Source organism: Lithobates pipiens, unplaced genomic scaffold, assembly GCF_037356315.1.
Source record: "Lithobates pipiens isolate NorthernLeopardFrog02 unplaced genomic scaffold, aLitPip1_a1.2 Scaffold_13, whole genome shotgun sequence".
NCBI lineage: Eukaryota > Metazoa > Chordata > Amphibia > Anura > Ranidae > Lithobates > Lithobates pipiens.
In genome coordinates, this window is record NW_027507718.1 from 384570337 (window position 1) to 384592390 (window position 22054).

Here is a 22054-nt window from a genome sequence, read left to right on the forward strand (position 1 = left end):
GTCTGAAGAATCATGTCTTTAAGCTGCATTGCGCAGCCCACAGATTTTCCCATCTCTTTGTTGACTCTATTTTGTGTTCTCAACTCTTCCCTTTTTATTCTGTAATTAGGAGCTCATTATCAGCCTCCTGAGCAGTGCTGTAGCTCAGTTCAAGAAATACAAGTGTCCCCGAATGAAGAGCCACTTAAGTAAGTACTTTAATTCACTAATAAATGATAAATAGTGAAAATTGAAATTGAGAATTTAATCATTAAATGAAGCTTTCCAGCGGACAAAGAGAAACCTCCCATTGCCACCATTCAGAATCCACCTTTTAAAGGCTAAATTTATATTTTGCATAAAATAACCTAATGTAGTCAAGGGGCTCCAGTAGATACTAAAACATGTTCATTCATTTTATTGTCATACCAGAGGTTATTTTAGACTCTTCCCCCTCCCCCCAGAAGCATGGCTGAAAAACTTCCAGTTAGCAATCCGCACATCCTGGTTTTTAATATCTACTGGGGCCCCTTGACTGAATAGGCTACTTTCCTCCAGTTGCTTTCCAGGACAGCCCTGGAGATGGAGCTCCTTCCACCTGGAAACACATTGCCAAAGAGTTCAAAAGGCAGTCTCTCAGGCACATGGTCAGTTTTTTGTTTCCTCCATCCACAGGAGGCATGTTACCTGAGGTCTTTTTTTTGGGTGGGGAGCTTATCTCTGTAAGAGCTGCCTGTTGGTTGGGTTCCCCCCCCCCCCCACTTTGATTTCTTTCTATTGGCCACGGGATCTCTTCTCTTCTCTTTACAGGCAGGAAACCTCTTCCGCCTCTCTTCAGTGCCTGGTGATGGAGTTGAGGGGCGGTGCTTCATCTCCTTAGCAGAATCTTAGTTCCCAGTTGGATGGGGTGGTAGTGTGAGGAGGAGTGTTCCTTTCTTCGATCAGTTTGAGCCCGCTAGACTGGAAGATGCTGTAGAGATGCCATCATCGGCAGGCACAACCCTGGCCAACGGCCCTTGTCCTCATCAACATGGAGACAAGGTGATTTGGGGTGGGGGGGCCGTGCGGCCCCCCCCTCCCAAGGCACCCCCCATGTTGAGGGCACGCAGCCTGGTATGGTTTAGGAGGGGGGGGGGGGGCGCTCGCTCATCCCCCCCTTTCCTGGCCGGCCGGGTAGCGTGCTCGGACAAGGGTCTGATGTGGACCTGGGGTGACCCCCCACGCCGATTTTTTTTCGGAGTTGGGGTTCCCCTTTAAGTCCATACCAGGTGGCGGGGCCAGCAACTTCTCCTTCGCGGACCCCGTCTACCTGGAGACGCGCTTGAAATGACCAGACTTTCCTCCACGTGTGTGGGCGAGTCCGTTCATTTCAAAAGTACGGCTGATAGTACGGCAGACTAAGGCCGCGTACACACGGGCGGACTGTTCGCCCACCTTAGTTTGTCAAACAATCCGACAAACAGTCCGCTCAAAATTTGCATGAGCGGACTTGACCACACACGATGAACGAACAGTCCGCTGAAAGCGTGCGCGATGACGTGAACGGCACGTACGACGGGACTAGAAAAATGACGTCCTATACACTGCAATGCAACCTTCGGCGTGTAAATCCTTTCTGAGCATGCGCGGAACTTAGTTTGACGAACAAGCCTACACACGAGCGGACTGTCCGCTCAAACCAAGTTTCAGCGGACTGTCTTACGGGAATTCCGAAAAACTTTGTTTGTCAGACTGTCCGCTGAAACTGTCCGCTGAAGCCCACACACGAGCGGACTGTCCGCTGAAACACTGTTCAGCGGACAAAGTTGGGCGAACAGTCCGCCCGTGTGTACGCGGCCTTAGTACGCCGTATTAGTCCGCTGAAAAAGTGCCGTGTGGGCAAGTAGCCCGTTCGCAGGAAGTCCGCCAGACTAAGTCCGCCGGATAGTCGACTACGTGTGTACGTGGCATTACGGTGCTTTAGCGGCGCTTTTCGTTGCTAGCGGGGCATTTCTTTTTTGGATTAAAAAAAAAGAAAGAAAGAAGAAAAAAATTTTTTTTTTTTTTTTTTTAAGGTGCTTCGGAAGCACTGCCTATTCATTTCAATGGGCAGAGGCGTTTTTTAGAGCACTCCAAACCCACCTCAAAGATGCTGCTTGCAGGACTTTTTCTAACATCCCGCAAGCGCACCGCCCCAGTGTGAAAGCACTCATGCAAATGAATGGGAGGCAGTTTTCAGGTGCTTTTCAGAGGCCATTTCAAGCACTAAAACGCCTGATAACTTCCTCAGTGTGAAAGGGGTCTTAAAATGGTTTTAAAGGCTGTTATTTTTTTTGTTTTATTTTTTTAATACCAAACATGCTGTACTTTCCTGTTCTTTGCAGTCGTCTTGCACAGCGCTGTCTTGAAGCACCATTTGTGGGGGTCTACCACTGCCATTCTTGGCTCCTTCTCTTCTCCATGTGCCACCATAACAAGCCAATTGCTATGGGGGCACAGGTGCGGGCTCGATCCTGAGCCGGGCTGGGTGCGTCCATAGACGCACACAACGTGACTTGACCCTGCTCCCGCCGCACGTTATTTGATTGATGGTAGCAGGGGCCAATTGCTCCTGTTGCTCTCAGCTAAGCTTGTGAGAGCACAAAGAGGGGCGAGAAGGACTGAATCGATGCGGGACTCTGGTAACTGTTTAAAGGGGGGGCTGGGGGCACTAATATTGAAAGATGTGTGTTTTTTTTTTTTTTTTCTCCTTAATGCAGAGAATGCATTAAGGTTTAAAAAAAAATGTTTTGTCTTTATAACTTTAAGGAAAAAAGAAAAAAAAACGTACTTTTTTTAATTTTTTTTTTTTTATATTAATAAAATGTATTTCTATTAAACCAAGCTATATTGTTTACTCTGATCATCCCTTATTAACGGTCTTCCCCTTTCCATATAATGATTATTGTCCTACTCATTTTTAAGACCTGAAAAGAATTGGATATGTATTACTTTATCATAAGTAATGACAGTTACTGGTACAGGCCCAAAGCAAAAAAAATCACTCTGGTCTGCAGGAGTTGTACAGGTATGAGGGCTGAAGTGGTTAAACTTGTTGTGGATGAATGGTTGACATGAAGCTCCTCCATCATTCTTCACCCTTAGCTGCTCCTACTGTTCTCACCTTGAAAAATGAATGCCTATTGTTTTGTTTTTTTATGAGGCTTTCTTAAAACCTAGATGCATGGAAAGTAAAGTTGAATAAAATTTCCTGGTCCTTCTACATGTAATTTTATTTTCTTCTTCAATAGTGGTGCAGATGGGAGAAGAATATTACTTCTCTAAAGACTACACTAAGGCTTTGAAGTAAGTCTCTCGATTTGGAAATTATTTTTATTTAATTTTTTGTTAAAATACCTGCTATGGCATACAGAACGCCATATTCTTGTACTGTCACATGTCACAAATAAGATGAACATTGATCTTTTCTGTGTAGTATTTTCTCACAGCATGCTGGGAAATGTTGGTTGGTACATCGTAGATTAATTCTTGTATTTGTGTCCAAATAATAAAATCTACTTTCTATACTTTGTTGTGCAGACACTAAACTCTGCTGTTTTGTTTTCATAAGGTTGTTGGACTATGTCATGTGTGACTATCGCAGTGAGAGATGGTGGACACTACTGACTTCTATATTGACCACAGCACTAAAATGTGCTTATCTCATGGCACAACTAAAAGACTATATCACCTATTCACTGGAGCTGCTTGGAAGAGGTACTTTGTTTTTTGCCTTGCTTTAGGCTGGGTTCACACTGATGTGCGTTGGATGCGCGCCCCCCACCATTCAATTCGCATGACAGAATAATGTGACCGGTTCACACACCTCTGGGGCTGCTGCGGAGCACACTGGAAAAGGGTCCTGTGGGTCTTTGTCTCCAAATCGGTTGCGTATTCAGGCAGAAATTTGGACCTGATTCGCATCTGAATCGGTGTACAGGGAAGCACTGGACCCCTGCTGTGAGCCACGGCTGCAGCTAGTGTGATCCCAGCCTCAGTCAGAATTGTCAGGGGCAATTTAAATAAAACAGAATTCTGTCGGGACCATCTCTTGATGCCAAATAAAGTAAATGCCAGTGTCACTTGGGCATTGGGAATCCTCACTCTGGTATCTCCCTAATGCCAGGAACTTGAACTTATCGCTCAAGTTAGGGCAAAATAAAATATGCAGTACGTCTGTGCAATTCATGTCCATGTATTTTAAACCCTTCAAAGACGCGGTAAGTATGAAAAATTAACGTGAACTGCCAGAAATGTGTGCTTGCAGCACACAGCATTTGTGTGGATCGAGTGGTGTCAGCCCTCCCATTTTTGTTTTACTAAAGTACTAAATCACTTCCTCTCTCAGATGTCTACAACATAAAGGCTAATTATGCAGTAGTTTTTATTATTATTTTTTTATACACTTGTGAAAGTGTAGTCCGGTCGCAGGTCCGACGGAATCGATCGCCATGGGGATATCCGCGATCGCCTCATGGGGAGGCTGAACGGGGCGATGCCATTTGTAAACAGCATCTCCCCGTTCTGCCTAGCAACAAGTGACACTGATCTCTGCTCCATGTGACTGGAGCAGAGATCAGTGTTCACTAACACAAAGCCCAGCCCCCTACAGTTAGTAACATGCCCCTAGGGACACTTAACACCTACACTGCCACCACCTGGTTAACCCCTTCACTGCCGGTGTCATTTACACAGGAATCGGTGCATTTGTATAGCACTGATTGCTGTATAAATGGCAACGGTCCCAAAAATGTGTCAAATGTCCGATGTTTCCGCCATAATGTCGCAGTCACAATAAAAATCGCTGATCGCCGCCATTAGTAGTAAAAAAAAAAAAAAAAAGCCATAAAACTATCCCCTATTTTGTAAACGCTGTAACTTTTGCGCAAACCAATAATCGCTTATTGCGATTTTTTTTTTTATTTATTTTTTTTTTTTTTACCAAAAATATGTAGAAGAATAAGTATCGGCCTAAACTTAGTGAAAAATGTTTTTTTTTTTATATATATATTTTTGGGGGATATTTATTATAACAAAAAGTTAATGTTTTTTTTTTTTTCAAAATTGACGCTCTATTTTTGTTTATAGCGCAAAAAATTACTGCAGGGGTGATCAAATACCACTATAAGAAAGCTCTATTTGTGGGGAAAAAAGGACGTCAATTTTGTTTGGGAGCCACGTTGCACGATCGCGCAATTGTCCGTTAAAGCGATGCAGTGCCGAATCCCAAAAAGTGGTCTGGTCTTAAGCCAGCAAAATGGTCCGGTCTGAAAGTGGTTAACAGGGCTTGCCGTAAGGATTTTTTTTTTTTTTTTTTTACAGAAAATAATAACACGGTTAGAAAAATGGGTGTTGCCAATTTTCACTTATGGCAGAAGAAGCTGTGATCAATTTAACCACTTAAGGACCAGGCCTCTTTTTCAGATTTGGTGTTTACATGTTTAAAACAGTTTTTTTTTTTTTTTGCTAGAAAATTACTTAGAACCCCCAAATATTGTGTTTTTTTTTTTTTTTCTTGCACCCTAGAGAGTAAAATGGCGGTCATTGCAATACTTTTTTTCACACAGTGTTTGCGCAGCGGTCTTACAAGCGCACTTTTTTTGAAAAGAAAACTATTTTTTGAATAAACAAAAACAAAGACAACAGTAAAATTAGCCCAATTTTTTTCATATTGTGAAAGATAATGTTACGCCGAGTAAATTGATACCCAACATGTCATGCTTCAAAATTGCGCCCGCTCGTGGAATGGCATCAAACGGGACAGGCTGTTTTAAAAATATTTTATCTTTTTTCTTATTTATTTTACTTTGATTTTAGTTATTTTTACACTTTAAAAAAAAATGGATTACTTTTATTCCTATTACAAGGAATGTAAACATCTTGCAGCAGCTGGAGGGCCACCAGTTTGACATTCCTGCTCTACAGCCATTTAAAATACAGAATTATCCAGCATTTCTGATCATCAGAAAGCAGGGGAGGGGAGCTGAAGTTACACTCTGCCAATCTCAGAAGAGCTCTGAAAGATGTTTAGAGTGAAGGGACACACCCTCCTTCACACAGGAACAGAGCTGAGGCTGCCAATCGCAGGTTGCGTGCTGGAGCTCCCTCTCCTGTCACCTCTTGGTGCCAGGAAAAACTTGTCAGAAGTGACTCCTGCAGATAGCATAGAAACAAGACAGCAGACCGAATTTACATAGTGCTCTGGATTGAGACATGTCCACACTATATAGAGATATGCTTTGTTCAGATGTACAACCACTTTGCCTGAGAAAGATAATGGCTGTATATACAAGTACACTTTACCAGACTGTATAATGGAGTCTCACTTCTGCAAACAGCTTCCACACTGAAAGAAGATCAGAAGTCCAGGATTGAGAAGAACCTGATTAATGTATTAATGGTAAGTTTACCACCAAAAATAAGTGGAGAATGCTTCTTGATATAGCCAAGTATGTGCCTTACTATATAATCTCCTTGCTTTGCAGAACGAGAGTCCTGAGCCAGAGCCAGATTGTGATGCCTCCATGGTAAAAGCTGCACAACGACTTTGGGCAGACAGAGTTTCTCTAGCGGGTAGCAATGTGTTTACCATTGAGGTTCAAGACTTTGTACCATTTGGTATGTATCACCTAGAGTATTGCTATCCAGTATATTTCGTTTTTAAATTTAGTTTTAAACCTATTATTTACCAACAGGTTTCAGGCATCTCCAATAACAAGCATATTGAGTTTTAGAGAATACTGCATTTTGAGGGAGTTTTTTTTTTTTTTGATTTAGTGTTGCCCTGAAATGATAAAAAGTGTTAACAGAAATGTTTCCTCCATCTTGTTCGCTGCATTATATTAGAAAACCTTCTTTTTTTTTTTTTCCAAAGAGAACAGGGTTGCTTTAATCTCTAGAATTGGCTTAAATAGTGTATAGTAGTGAGGAGTCCAAGTTTTTGGGGAAAAAATATATTTTTGTCTAGTGAGAATAATGGGCTATGAGTCTTGAGATGGCAGGCACAAAGTGCCCCAATCCCCAATTTGTGCGTGGCATGATAGTTGATTTTTACAGATTGGTGTGTAATCCAGAATAATTATCAAACCCTAAAGTGGAACGTCCGCTCATCGGAACCCTCCCCCCTCCGGGGGCCACAGTTGGCACCTTTCAGGGGGGAGGGGGATGCAGATACCTGTCTAAGACCGGTATTTGCACCCGCTTCTGGGCATAGACTCCCACGGGAGTATATGACTCTTCCTGTCCCCCCCACGCTGTCTGCTGGGGGACACACGGGTCCCAGAGACAGCGCGGACCATTCCCATTGCACTGCGTGACTCGCGCATGCGCAGTAGGGGCCCGGGAAGTGAAGCCGCAAAGCTTCACTTCCTGATTCCCTCACCGAGAATGGCGGCAGCAGCCGAGAGCCGAGCAATCGGTCGGCCTCGGCTGCCAACATCGCTGGACCTCAGGAAAGGTAAGTGCCCATTTATTAAAAGTCAGCAGCTGCTGGCTTTAAATAATTTTTTTTTCCCTCTTTAAGTTTCATAGGGTTATGGAGCAAGACCGATCATTTAGCTAAACATACCTTTCCATATGAAGTCTTAATTCATTGTATATTCTAAAGCGGTATGAATTTCTGCCCATTTTACTTTCTGTAGATTTTTAATAAACCTGCCGTTTGTGGATCTCTACTACCATGTGTTTGTTCCTTTCTAGTGCAATGCAAGGCCAAGTTCCTGGCTCCAAGTTTTCATGTTGATACTCAGGTGGAGCTGTATGTTTATCTGAAAACAGATTGTCCACATCCAATCCGATTCTCCAAGCTCTGTGTTGGGTTTAGTAACCAGGTAATGTACACCAGAGTTATATATTTTTTTTTTTCATGCTACCTTTGTGCAGTGGGTACTAATTTGGAAAAAAGATATAAGGGAATTACTAAACATTGTGAAACATGGAGCATCTCAAGGTTTGGCCGAACGCCAGGAAACCTCAAGTACTCTCTCAAAAGGGACTTGACTCAGCCCAGCCCACTCATCCATCCCCCAATACTAAAAGACAGTGGTTGAATAAATAAACTCAGTGATTTTTGGGGCAAAGCCATTGGGGCACATCTGAGATCTAAAACTAGAGCCACTAATGGCAGTGTATGGCATAAGTTTTACAGTTAACAATGGCTGACAGATTTGCTTTTAAAGTTCATTTACAACTTTGTTATACTGGAATTTTGGTACAGGCTCCAGCTCAGCAACTAACAGTGCCTCAGTGAGTGGGTGAGGCTCTGGCATTAGTTGAATACTGATGTTGACAGGGCGGGGGACTTTGTGTAAGGGGGTGGCAGGGCTTAGGGTAGCGGTGATCAGCATCACCGAAGGGCCACACATGCCTTTCAGTTTCTAGCGGTCACAGCTCTTACGGCCCTTTTACAAATCAGTGCTTCCACATGTGTGCTTTCTACAGCCCCTGAAAAATAACATGCACCACAGTTGATATTTCTCTTAAGCAAGATATATTATACAACGTCACAGGGAAAAACACAATGTATAAAGAACAGGGATTCAGAAAAAGTAAGCTTGGGGAAACCATAAAGCAAACCACTAGAACTCAGTCTAGGGAATATTTATTCTTTTATTTGGCCTCCGTAAGCACCTAGGGTAAGAAAAACACAAACTACTTTCTGCAGGGGCTCTGAGGGGTCCACAATAAGTGACAAAAGCCTGGAGGTTGGCACCATGGGCTTAGGGGAAACCTTTACTCTGATAAATATGATGTTGCATTATTTTCTTGACCTCAATACTTTGACTAACAACCATGCTAATGACATAGTTGCCAATAGACATGTGCAGAGTAAAATATTTCGTTTCGGAATTTCGTTTTCGTCCGAAAACTTAATTTATTTAGTTACTCCCGAAATTCGTTTTTATTTATTTCGTTTTTCGTTCAAAAATTGCATTCGTCCGAAAATCCACATGAATTACGGTCGAATCTGTCTTGGAAGGCTTATGGTGTCTGTCAATGTATAAAGAAGATTTGACGGAGCTAACTATATAGCATACTTTAGAACCCTATTAAAGTCTATGGGACTCCAACGTTCAAAATCTAAAGTGCTAATTTTAAAGGCTAATTTGCAAGTTACTGTCCTAAAAAGTGTTTGGGGACCCGGGTCCTGCCCCAGGGGACATGTATCAATGCAAAAAAAAGTTTTAAAAACGGCCGTTTTTTCGGGAGCAGTGATTTTAATAATGATTAAAGTGAAACAATTAAAGTGTAATATTCCTTTAAATTTCGTAGGGGGGGGGTTGTCTATAGTATGCCTGTGAAGGGGCGCATGTTTCCCGTGCTTAGAATTGTCCCTGCACAAAGTGTCATTTATGCAGGAAAAAAAGTCCTTTAAAATCACTCGCAGCTATTATGAATTGTCGGCTCCGTAATACAGAGAACACTCATTGAAAGTCATTGATAAATAAATAAATAAAAAAAAAAAGCGTGGGCGTCCCCCAAATTCAATTACCAGGCCCTTCAGGTCTGGTATGGATATTAAGGGGAACCCTGCCTCAAATTTAAGAAAAAATTTGACCTCTGATGTAACGGAAACCTGCCTGTGTTACATCAGAGGGGTGCGGGTCACCCCTACGTCACAGGGAACCCCGGGTTTCCCCTTGCGTCAGAGGGGGGCGGGGTCAGGTGACGGGTGGCCCCGCCCTCCGTATATAAGAAACGTCAGCCGCCGGAATGCCTGCAGTGTCTCCGTGGAGGAGACAGAAGAAGGATGTATTCGCTGCGCTGGATGAGATGAGACATCGCTGGAGAGATGACCGTCCGTCGCTGGATAGCAAGAGTGGATTACCGCCGCTGGAATCTTTTTTTTTTATTTTTTTATTTTTAATAAAGGAATTTTTCAAAAGTGTGTTTGTTTTATTTAACCATTTTTTACATTTTCTTTGTGAAATGGTAGGGGTACTTTTGTACCCCCTTACCATTTCAAACAGGGGGGGGGCCGGGATCTGGGGGTCCCCTTGTTAAAGGGGGCTTCCAGATTCTGATAAGCCCCCCGCCCGCAGACCTCCACAACCACCGGCCAGGGTTGTGGGGATGAGGCCCTTGTCCTCATCAACATGGGGACAAGGTGCTTTGAGGGGTCACAGACCCCCAAAGCATCCTCCCAATGTTGAGGGCATGTGGCCTGGTACGGTTCAGGATGGAGGGGGGGGCGCTCTCTCGTCCCCCCCTCTTTTCCTGCGGCCTGCCAGGTTGCGTGCTCGGATAAAGGGTCTGGTATGGATTTTTAGGGGGAACCCCACGTCAATTTTTTTTTAAATTTGATGCGGGGTTCCCCTTAATATCCATACCAGACCTGAAGGGTCTGGTTATGGATATTTAGGGGGAACCCCACGCTTTTTTATTTATTTATTTTTTTATCAATGACTTTCAATGAGTGTTCTCTGTATTACGGAGCCGACAATTCATTATAGCTGCGAGTGATTTTAAAGGACTTTTTTTCCTGCATAAATGACACTTTGTGCAGGGACAATTCTAAGCATGGGAAACATGCGCCCCTTCACAGGCATACTATAGACAACCCCCCCCCCTACGAAATTTAAAGGAATATTACACTTTTATTGTTTCACTTTAATCATTATTAAAATCACTGCTCCCGAAAAAACGTCCGTTTTTTAAAACTTTTTTTTGCATTGATACATGTCCCCTGGGGCAGGACCCAATCTCCTATTCTATATCGAACTGTTGTAACAATGAAAACGAACGAAAATAAAGCATTTATTTATGTCGGATCTTTCGTTTTTCGGATTTTGTGCTTTCGTTATCGTTTATCAAAACGAAAACGAAAATAGCTGAAATTCGGACGAAAACGAATGCACATGTCTAGTTGCCAACATTGTAAAAAAAAAAAAAATATAGGGACATGTTTTTGTCTGTAGGTGGAGTCTTATAATTAGGGGGCGGGGCATTAATTTGTAGGTGTGACGTAGCAGGGGAATGAAAAATGCAAGGCGAAGTGCACCGTGGTGGAAAATGGGCAAAGTTTAAGCTAAATATTGGGCTTTGCTTAAAGGGGTGTAAATCAAAGGGGGTGTGGTTAGAGTCTGAGAGAAATAAGGGATGGAGGAAGAAACAAAAGGAGGAAGGGAGGGAGAGAAGGAAAGAAAGAGGGATGGAGAGACAGCAGGCCCAGATCCTACACCACAATAGAAATATGTGTATTTCAGAAAGTTTAACAATCAGCAGATAGAAGCGCATTATTACTATTAGTAAATTGTAATATAAAATGAAATAGTTCAACTCACCATAATGTAGAATCGGTGGGAGCCCTGAGTGTGTCACTTGCCATGTTGCCTGCCATCAGGCGTCCCCGGCGGAGTCCCTCTTTACGCCAGGCGTCCCCGGCGGAGTCCCTCTTTACGCCAGGCGTCCCCGGCGGAGTCCCTCTTTACGCCAGGCGTCCCCGGCGGAGTCCCTCTTTACGCCAGGCGTCCCCGGCGGAGTCCCTCTTTACGCCAGAGTAATAAACAAGTAATATGTAAGCACACTAGATTGGTAACTCGATGCCTGTACGCAATGATTACATTTTTTTTTTTTTATTCAACTGAATGTAGACCTGCAGGGAATTGTAGTTCAGAAATCTAGGCAGTTATAATTCCTGAAGTATGGTTTTGCACATTAAACAAATCTTCATTAGAATAGTATTATTATTCATTTGCTGAATTGGCTGGTATTCAAACCGGTTCACTCATCACTACACAAAAGCACAAAATTACTCTTGACTGTTAGATTAGGAACCCAGCCTGCCTGACTACAAACTTTGGTCGGCCTAAAAATATTTTGAATATGTATTTTTGTATTTATTATGTTTATGTATATTTATTTCTGATGTTAAATCATAACAGGAATATAACCAGTTCTGTGTGGTGGAAGAACAGTACCAATCAAGCGATATTCTGGAGCAGTCAGCACAGGGGACAATGTGTCTGGTGCCAGGAAAGACCAGAAAATTCACATTTAAATTTGTGGCCAAAACTGAAGATGTTGGAAAAAAAATAGAGGTCAGTGTCAATACTTCAATTTTCATTTACGTAAACCACACAGAGAGTCTTTGAATTGTGTGTTTTATAGGAGTGGTATAGATCTCAATGACCTCTTCTATATACCTGTATTACTAACATATAATGTAGTAATAATATAGAATCTAATAATATCTAACACACATATTATTTACTAAAATATTAAAATTCATACATTTATGTATAGGAACTATGGATTCGGTTTTCTAACATGGGCAGTCTTTCTCCATCTTTTTTTTTTCTTTTCACTAAAAATGGACAAAAAAATGTGTATTTCCAAATCTGGCATAAAAATGCATGTATTGTATATTGAAGTCATTATACTGGGGCCTACAGGTGGATTGAACACTACTAACAAAAAAAAATGAAGGCAATATACTTAGTGTTACTAAAGTCATATATTCTTTTCTTTTATTTTTTATTTTATTTTTTTATTAAAATAACAAACATGTTATACTACCTGCTCTGTGCAGTGGTATTGCACAGAGTGACCCCGATCTTCCTCTTCTGAGGTCACTGGTGGTGGTCTTGGCTCCTCCTCTTCTTACGTCCACCATATCCAGCCGCCTGCTATGGTGTGAAACGTGGTCTGCATGCTCCCTACCCGTGTGTCTATGGAGCTGCGCTCCACAGACTTATACAGCGAGACTTGGGCCCGCCCCCAACTTCCTCTTTACTGCAACTGATTGACAGCAGCAAGAGCCCATGCCTCCTGCTGCTTCTCAAATGCTGTGTGAAGAGAAAGTAAGGGGAGAATAGATGCAGCCCTGCTCTCCTTTCTTCCCCTTTACACAGGGGAAGAAGGGCACAGGGAAATTGAAAACCTATTTTATCTTGATGCAAACAATGCATTAAGGTAAAAAAAAGTTTTTAGGTTTACTAAGACTTTAAAATTATTTATTATTATTATTATTATTATTATTTATTTATTTTTATTTTTTTAACGTCTTTCAGACTCTCCCTATCAAATCCCTTTTTTACTCTACTACATGGCCTCATCTTACAAACCATATGAAAGATGTCCAAACCTCAACTTAGAATGAGGATTTTATGTAGCAAAAAATGATTTCAGAAGTGCAGGCTTACCAGATGAGGTTGTGTGTGTGTGTTTTTTTTTTATATACTGGATTCACCAGCAGCGCAATAATGGATGCCTCTCCTCTTCACCCTCCTTCCACGATATTAGACTTCCAAACTTGTGGCCCCAGCTAGTCCATAATGTTATGCAAAATTTGCATCATTATGTACAGTCTGTTCCTCTCATCCATACCTAGCCCACTGACTCCATTAATGGATAACCCATCTTTTCCATTTGGCCTTGAAACAGAGATATTTTTGATCTAGGACAAATCATTCTGGCATCAGTTCAGACATGTTTTAACCGCTGATACTGTAATATCAGTCCCATAACTACAGGCACACGAGAATCCAAAGGTCTCCTGGTTTTCTTATTTCCAATTACAAAGCTACTACTGCTCCGCCTCACCTAAAAGTGCTCTACACCAACCTATTATATAATTTGAGCAGCCTGTACCCCCTCTTTGCCACCTCAGCAAACCATTTATACGCTGTACTGTACAGAAAGGTAAATCCTTCATGCCAGAAACCTGGAAGATGGTCACAACGGATACCAGCCTCTTGGGCTGGGGAGCGATTCTGGAGGAGGCCACTGTCCAGGGGAAGTGGTCAGAGACTGAAAAAGCCTTGCCCATCAACATTCTAGAGATTCAGGCTGCTCGTCTGGCTCTAGTATCATGGACTTTCAGGTTGCAGGGTTGTCCTGTCAGGATACAATCCGACAATGCCACATCTGTGGCTTACATCAACCACCAAGGGGGTACCAGGAGTCAGGCAGCCCAAAGGGAGGTGGACCATATTCTGACATGGGCAGAGAAGCATGTTCCTTTTCTGTCAGCAGTCTCCATTCCAGGGGTGGAGCATTGGCAGGCAGACTTCTTGAGCCGCCAACAGTTTTCCCCGGGGGAATGATCCCTGCATCCTGAGTTTTTTTTTCAGCCATATGCCGAAAGGGGGGCGGGGGGGTACCCCAGACATAGATCTATTGGCGTCCATGTTAAACATGAAGTTGGTCAGCTTTGTGTCGAGGACAAGAGATCCGCTCGCATTTGGGACAGATGCGCTTGTGACCCCTTGGGACCAGTTTTCACAGATTTATGCACCCCACCCCCCCCCCCCCCCCCCCAATTCAGCACCTACCGTGGCTTTTACACAGGAGGGAGGGAAGCTGGTGATACTGGTAGCCCTGGCGTGGCCCAGAAGAGCCTGACTTGCGGAGGTCAAAAGGTTGGCAGTAGGGAAACCGTGAACTCTTCCATTCCATCCAGACTTGCTTTCTCTAGGACCGGTGTTCCATCATGCTTTACAGTCGCTAGATTTAATGGTTTGGCTATTGAAACCCAAATTTTAAAGGATCAGGGGCTCTCGGGCTCAGTGGCGACTACCCTGATTAATTCAAGAAAGCTGGCCTCCAGGGCCATTTATTATAGGATGTGGAGGTCCTATGTATCCTCATGTGAAGCCAAGAGATGCCATTGTCGAAAATATGTTATAGGGAGAATTCTTGCCTTCCTACAATTGGGAGAAAAAATTACGCTAGCCTTGATTACCATCAAGGGTCAGATCTCGGGCTTGGCAGTATTTTTCAAAGACTGCATGCTTCACAATTTTTGATTTGAGCCTTTATACAAGGGTTAACTCGTATAACTCCGCCAGTTAGGCGGCCATTGTGCCGATGGGATTTAAATCTAGTTTTATCGATCTTGCAAAGACAACCCTTTAAGCCTTTGCTCTATATTCCCTTGATCCTTTTGACAAGGAAGTTCGTTTTCTTGGTGGCAGTAACTTCGGCAAGAAGAGTGTCAGAATTGGCAGCTTTTTCCTGTAAAGAGCCATACTTAATTATTCATGAGGACAAGGTGGTGTTGCATCCTCACCAAAACTTTTTGCCCAAGGTAGTGTCCAGTTTTCACTTGAACCAAGATGTCTCCCTGCCTTCGTTTTTCCCAGAACCTACGGAAGAAAAACTGTTGCATTCTTTTGATGTGGTGAGAGCTGTTAGGATCTATCTGAAGGTGACAGCTTAGATAAGAAGGACTGATGCTTTGTTTGTGCTACCATATGGGCCCAGAAAAGGGCAGGCAGTGTCAAAATTGACTATTTCCCAGTGGATTCGTCGGGTGGATTCAGGCTCATGGATTGAAAAGAAGGGTTGCACCTTTTTGAAATTAGAGCACACACTACCAGGGGAGTAAGTGCTTCATGGGCAGTGCGTCACCAGGCCTCTATGGCTCAGGTTTGCAAAACTGCGACTTGGTTGTCCGTACATACATTTACTAAATTTTACCAGATGGATGTAAGGTGGCAGGAGGATGCCACTTTTGGCCGCTGTGTACTGCAGGCAGCAGTATAGGTCCTTACATCTGATGGCAGTCTGCTTTGATATGTCTCCCTCCCCTCAAGGGCATTGCTTTGGGATATCCCACATAGTAATTACTATGACTGCTCTGTGTCCCATGATGTACGATAAAGAAAATAGGATTTTTAATCCAGCTTACCTGTAAAATCCTTTTCTTGGAGTACATCACGGGACACAGTGGTCTTGCTGGGATATACATGGCTTTGCTACAAAACTGAGGTACTTCCTGTATGGGAGAGGATATATAGAGGGAGGCTTCCTGTCTTTGGGTGTGCCAGTGTCCATTCACCTATAGGTGGCATATAAACCACATAGTAATTACTTTGGCTGCGCTGTGTCCCATGATGTACTCCAAGAAAAGGATTTACAGGTAAGCTGTATTAAAAATCCTCAAGAATTAGTCCCCAATACCTATGAAATTACTCTTCTCACTTTACTTCCTCAATCATAGGTGCAAGCCAAAAGTTCTTTGCTACTATTTTTTGTCTTTGCAGTAAGACATGTATTGGAAATCCAGCACTGTCCCCTTCTATCTGGATTGACTGGAGACTCTTAATGATGCTTTGCATATGAAAGAATTGGTGGCGGATGTTAGAAACATTTACGATAAATTCAAACGGATCTGGCTTGCCTGGATACTCCTAAACTCCTAAACTACAGGAATTTATGGATGACCTTTTGGGTGTTCATTCTTTTAACTACCAGTTTTTGTTTCTTCCCTAGCTTTACAGCACCTTCTCTTGTTGTTTTTTGTTTTCTTTTCATACAGTCATGTTCTCGACTGGGTGTCATGGTCAGTCCTGAAGTCTTGCCTTTTAATTTCTATTTCTGATCCCTTGACCTTTTCTGTACCGCTCTTCTTTTCTGATTTTGATGGTTCTCTCTATTCTGTTTGTTTGTGTTTTTTATATTTTCTTTCTCTTCCTATCACAGTTTTTAGAGAGTACACTTAACCCAGGATTGGTCTTGTGCGATATTCTTTTTTTTTTTTTTTTTTCTTCTATTTATTGAATTATATACTCTCCAGTAAGGAGCTTGTATCATCTGTAAGTATTCTTTTGTTTCCTATAATGGACATCTTCTGATATATTCTATATATTATTCCTCACTTTGTCAGACTCCTTCAAACTTGTACTCCTTGTTTACTTAATAAAAACATATTTTAACAAAAACATTGTAGCTAAGCCTAGGGTATAATCCATTCTGCTAGGTCCCAGTGTACTAGGAGGATAGACATCCTTTATTCAGCTTTGCTGTTATAAAGATTAAAATATCTGTTGAAGGTAGAAGGTTTTTTATTAGTGCATTAAGGTAAAAAAATAAAAATAAAACCTTCTGTGTGCAGCCCCCCCCCCCCCCTTATATGTACATGAGCCCCCCCCCCCCCCCCCATCTCAATCAAGGTAGCAAGTGGCTTGCTGTGGGGGCTCTCTGTTCAAAATCATTGCACAAAGCAGGTAAGTATAATATGTAAAAAAAAAAAAAAACAATCACTTTAACCAGTCATTTTTCTGGCAATTTTTTCTTCTTCACATCATCTTCAGTCGAGACTCTGCTCTGTATTACAGCTATTGTTATGGTCGTAGTCATGCTTGTGTCTTCTAGACTGTACCATTCAGGCTCTGCTGAACTACACATTTCAGGGCTTTACAGGTCTAGAGCCACTTATATTGCCTCTGGCCTCGTCTCCAAAGACTCGCCTAGTAATTAGACCAGTCAGGCTGAGCACCAGGATCTTGCTCATTTTTCATTGGCCCTTTGGTGCTATTATGCTCCATTTCCCACTGGCTTTGTCATGGAAGGAATTAATGCTGTAGTGCAGAATGCTGACATCCTCTGTTGGGTGTAATGTTGCCCATGCACTCTGCTCTTTCCCACCATACAGCGTTGAGAAAACATCTCACTGTGGCTGCTCCTGTTGCAGGGAGTCATATGAAAACTCAATCTTCAATCTGCCCTGGGCAGAACTTTACATTTCTGCCTTGTCATCTGTGTAAACTCCAGGTGTAACCAATTAGAGGTAGGCTTCCTCAGCCGACAATGTCAGGGCCTAGGAGAATGATCTCTTCACCTGGGGATCACAAGAGGGGGACCCTGGATGTGGACCTCCTGGCCTCCAGGTTCAAAAGAAAACTGGATCAGTTGGGATCAGGTAATAGGATCCAATGACAGAAGCGGTGGATGTTCTGGTGGGATCAATTCACCGTGATCTGTGCTTTTCCTCCCCTAAAACCTTCTCCTAACCTGCGCTGCAGGATCAAAATGGAGGACGTTTGGATGACCCATGTGGGCAGATCTGCTGTCCCTACCCCCCAAATTTTGCGTCTCTGTCTCTGGATTTAAGTGCATGGTGGTTGAAGCCCAGGTTCAAAGGGACATGGACTACTCCAAGTTTGGGACTCTTTTGATGCTTTGCACTAAAAAGTCAATTTCCCACAATTGTGCCAAATCAAAGATGCAGCATATTACTTAAAACAAAGTAGACTTTCTGACTTTATTATTCTCATTGGTTTTCTGGGTAGCTTTAGTAATCCATTCATTGATTTCTCTGCCTGTAGTTATTCTTAAACCATCTCAGGAATATTTGATATCTTATGGTTGTTGAGATGTTAATATCTTTGTTTTCTCAGATTACATCAGTGGATCTAATCCTGGGGAGTGAAACGGGTCGTTGTGTGATTCTAAACTGGCGAGGGGGTGGAGGAGATGCAGCCTCGGCTCAAGAGGCAGTGCAGGCGTCGCGCTCTTTTAAGCGAAGACCAAAACTACCAGAAACTGAAGTACATTGGGATAGTATCACAATCCAAGCCAGCACCATGTAAGGAAAACTTAAGTGAAGCCTATATCTGTTCTACAATTTATTGTTACATCTAACAGTATCTGACCATCCTGTTTTTGTTTCTAGGATTATTTCTAGAACGCCTAAGTTGTCTGTCCTGTTACGTCATGAGCCGCCTGCACTAAATAATGAAATTTACTGCCTGATGATAACCATACAATCTCAAGAGGAGACAGTCATCAAGGATGTAAAGCTGACTGCAGGACTTAAACCAGGTGTGTTTGTAGTTTTAGCCTCAATATGTAAAAAAAGAAAACATGGAAAATGAAAAAATAATAGCTGGCCATAGATCAAAATTCAGCTTATCACTTCTGAACTAGCCGAATTCTGATAAATCTATGCCCGTTTTCATTCCTGAGAAGTTGCTGTAACGGTTAACTTCTCATGAACAGGCTTGTTGGAAAATGTTGCTTTGATCCACACATGCAGAAAATCGGCTGCAGTGCTGATCTGTGTATTCTGACAGCGGGGGAGTCCCGCTTTCAGATTAAAACAGGGCAGGGAAGATTCCAGCATCCACCTCAAATGTGTGAATGGGAAAATTGGTAACATTTTTTTCATTCAGTCAGCTGACCGAGGGAAAAAAAAAAAATGAGCCATGTTTGGCCAGCTGTAGCCATACAGTATCCAGTCTTACATTAATCTATTTAGTAATATATAATGAGATTTCTTTTAAAGAATAATATGTAAACCCTAATTACAATCATCTCAAATTTATTCCCTTTTGGTTTGTTTTTAAGTACTTCAAGATAAAGTCAGTCCCTATGCTGTTGATATGAAGACATTGTGAGTGGTTAAGTAGTTTAGGAAAGACCGTGGGAAGATCTTAGTGTGTTTTTTCTGTTTTTGCAGGGTCTTTAAAGGAATTAAACATTGGAAAATGTGGACTATAAATAAATGTTTGCTTAATTGGCCTTGGTATATGTTTAACCTTTTACCAGGGGCCATAAAACCCTAGTTACCTAGACAAAATGTAGCTGAATCAGTATTTATCAGTTAATTAGACATAACCTCTAAAACTAATTTGAACACCTTAACTATTTGTACATTATTTATAGACCTATTTGGCTTTTATTTTGTGCACTGTTTTATGAAATACCCTGCTCAAGTATTTTTAGTGTAAGCCAACTTACAAAACAAGCTTAAAAATTTCATTATTTACTTTTATTTTTGTTATTTTAACCACTTGCCGCCTGCTAAGTACTGTGGGCGAGCAGCGGCTGTAGGCAAAGCGACGTACCTGTACGTTGCTTCCTACTTCTGGATTTGATTGTACACAGCGGGAGCCTGTTGGCAAGTCCCGGCCAATGATTCACGGTTGGGATCTGCTGATTGGCTGTGTGCAATCGCAGCCCAGAGCTCTTGTGTTGGTAAACAACACAGAGCTCTGTACACAGGGAGCGATCTGTCAGCTTAAAGCAAAGGGATATATTTAGTTTATGGTAAAAGCAACACACTGGCAGCCATAGTGTTAAAAAATAATAAAAAAAAAAAAATTATGGGCTTGGATCACCTGAGCTGACCTTCAGCAAAGTATGTATTGTGTCATAACCCAGGAAAACAATGTCTCTCACAGGGCAAGATGCCAATCTGACACAGAAGACTCTGGTTACGCTTCAGGGAGCAGAAACATGTGATGACTCAAGCCCGGCTTTGCTCACTGACATCCCCATAGGAAACCTACAGCCTGGAGAAAAGGTGCCACTCTGACCTTTCTAGCATCAAATATATTACACCAGTGTGCATTCGATCTGTGCAGTCAGCTGTATTACAGGAAGACAAGAAAATATTTTCCTCTGCTTTGTATATCAGCATAAATGTAGAGGGATAAACAGACCAATATTTCTATAGGTACCTTTTATTCAAGTATATAAATGGTAAAGCAAAGATTTTTTTATTTATTTTTTCTAAGTTATCTGGCTGCTGTTTCTGTTCCTTAAGCAGCCTATACACGGAGCAAAATTTGCTCGATTTCCCCCATTAATACCGTCAGAATTTTATATATATCAAAATAGATGTTTATGTAGTGAGTAAAGCTCCATACACACTGGCAGAATGTCGGGAGACATTTGATGGTTCAAAAAAAAAAAAAAAACAGACATTCTGCCCATGTGTATGTTCGGCCAGCTTCTGTCGGATGTGGATGCTGGAAAATCGGAGCCGACCGACTCCCAATCAGCGATCTCAGCCAATGGCAGAGAACGCTGATCTGAGTGTTCTGGTGGTGCCCCTGTCACAACACAATTGCTCAGTGGGGGAGATCGCTTAACTAACCTTGCATGATTAGTACAGTGGCTCCGACTGGAGGAGACAGGTTTTTTTTTTTTTTTTTTTTTTTTTTTTTTTCTCTGTGCAACCCAGTGGGTAGTGTGTACCCGGCTTTAAGCTCTGCTTTAGATTTGATTACAAAATAAAATGTTCTTTAACAATCTTTTAATCAGATTATAGCTACAAACACAACCAGCATCCATAATTGACAGCAGGAGCATAGATAAGGGGGGATATGGGGGTCCAAATCTCCCAAGACTATCTTCCACGGCACAGTTGCTTCTCTTCAGAAAGAGATTGACAGGCAGATGGAACAGAGAAAAAGGAAGACTCTGGCCACTTCAGTAGCCAGATGAGCCCTGCCCAGCAGGCCCAGTTGAAGAATGGACAGAAAAAGTGTGGAAACTGAATCCTTATCCCTCACCCACAGAAACCAGAACCATATAAAGCACTGTGGGGATGGACCAGGGTTTGCAAATTCTCGGTATATAAATGGGCAGTTTATAAATATCATGCTGATTTGTTTGCTGCCTATTACAATATTGCTTTGTCAATAAACATTGCCTTCCTCCCTACCAGAAATATAGCAGCTGTGATCCACTCTCCTTGGCTGCCATATTATTATTATACATGATTTATGTAGCGCCAACAGTTTGCGCAGTGCTTTACAATGTAGAGGGGGGGACAGCACAGTTTCAATACAGGAGGGCCCTGCTCGTGGAGCTTACATTCTAAAGGGAGGTGGTACAACAGGTAATAGCTGCAGGTGATGATTTGATGAGGGTGACTCGGGTACAGTTCTTAGGTGGGTGTGGGATAGGCTTCCCTGAATAAGTGAGTTTTCAGGGATCTCCTAAAGGTGGACAGGGTAGGGGCTGATTGGACATACCAGGACATAGAGTTCCAGATAATGGGAGAGGCTCTAGTGAAGTCCTGTAGGCAAGCATGGGATGAGGTAACAAGGGAGCTAGAGAGCAGGCGGTCCTAGGTGGAGCGGAGAGGATGATTTGGGCGATATCTGCAGATAAAGTTGGTGATGTAGCTGGGGGAGATTTGGATGGCCTTGGATGTTGTGGTTAGTATTTTGAATTTTATACAGTGGGGGTAGTGGAAGCCAGTGAAGGAATTGGCAAAGGGGGGCAATAGCCACGGATCGGTTAGTAAGGTGTATGAGTCTAGCAGCAGCATTCATAATAGACTGAAGGGGGGATAGCCTGCGTAAGGGTAGGCAATTAGGAGAGAGTTGCAATAGTCGAGGCGGGAAATAATCAAGGAGTGAATAAGTTGCTTCATGGTGTCATTAGTCAGGAAGGGTCGAATTCTAGAGATGTTGTGGAGGTTAAGGCGGAAGGATTTAGCCAGTGATAGGATGTGAGGGCTAAAGGAGAGGTCAGAGTCAAGGATTACACCCAGCACCCTGGCATGTATGGAAGGACCAATGGTTGGGCTGTTGATCTT

General features: G+C 42.5%; 1 protein-coding gene across 1 annotated transcript in view; it reads left to right on the forward strand.

Annotated features, from left to right (window-relative positions):
* TRAPPC11 (trafficking protein particle complex subunit 11) overlaps positions 1–22054 on the forward strand; it is a 77013-nt gene that overhangs the window by 22173 nt on the left and 32786 nt on the right. The window contains exons 13-22 of the mRNA XM_077477287.1: positions 110–188; positions 3249–3303; positions 3569–3714; positions 6336–6397; positions 6483–6615; positions 7696–7826; positions 11880–12035; positions 18120–18307; positions 18395–18543; positions 19905–20026. Coding sequence (XP_077333413.1) covers positions 110–188; positions 3249–3303; positions 3569–3714; positions 6336–6397; positions 6483–6615; positions 7696–7826; positions 11880–12035; positions 18120–18307; positions 18395–18543; positions 19905–20026 — 1221 coding nt within the window. The remainder of the gene's footprint in view (positions 1–109; positions 189–3248; positions 3304–3568; positions 3715–6335; positions 6398–6482; positions 6616–7695; positions 7827–11879; positions 12036–18119; positions 18308–18394; positions 18544–19904; positions 20027–22054) is intronic.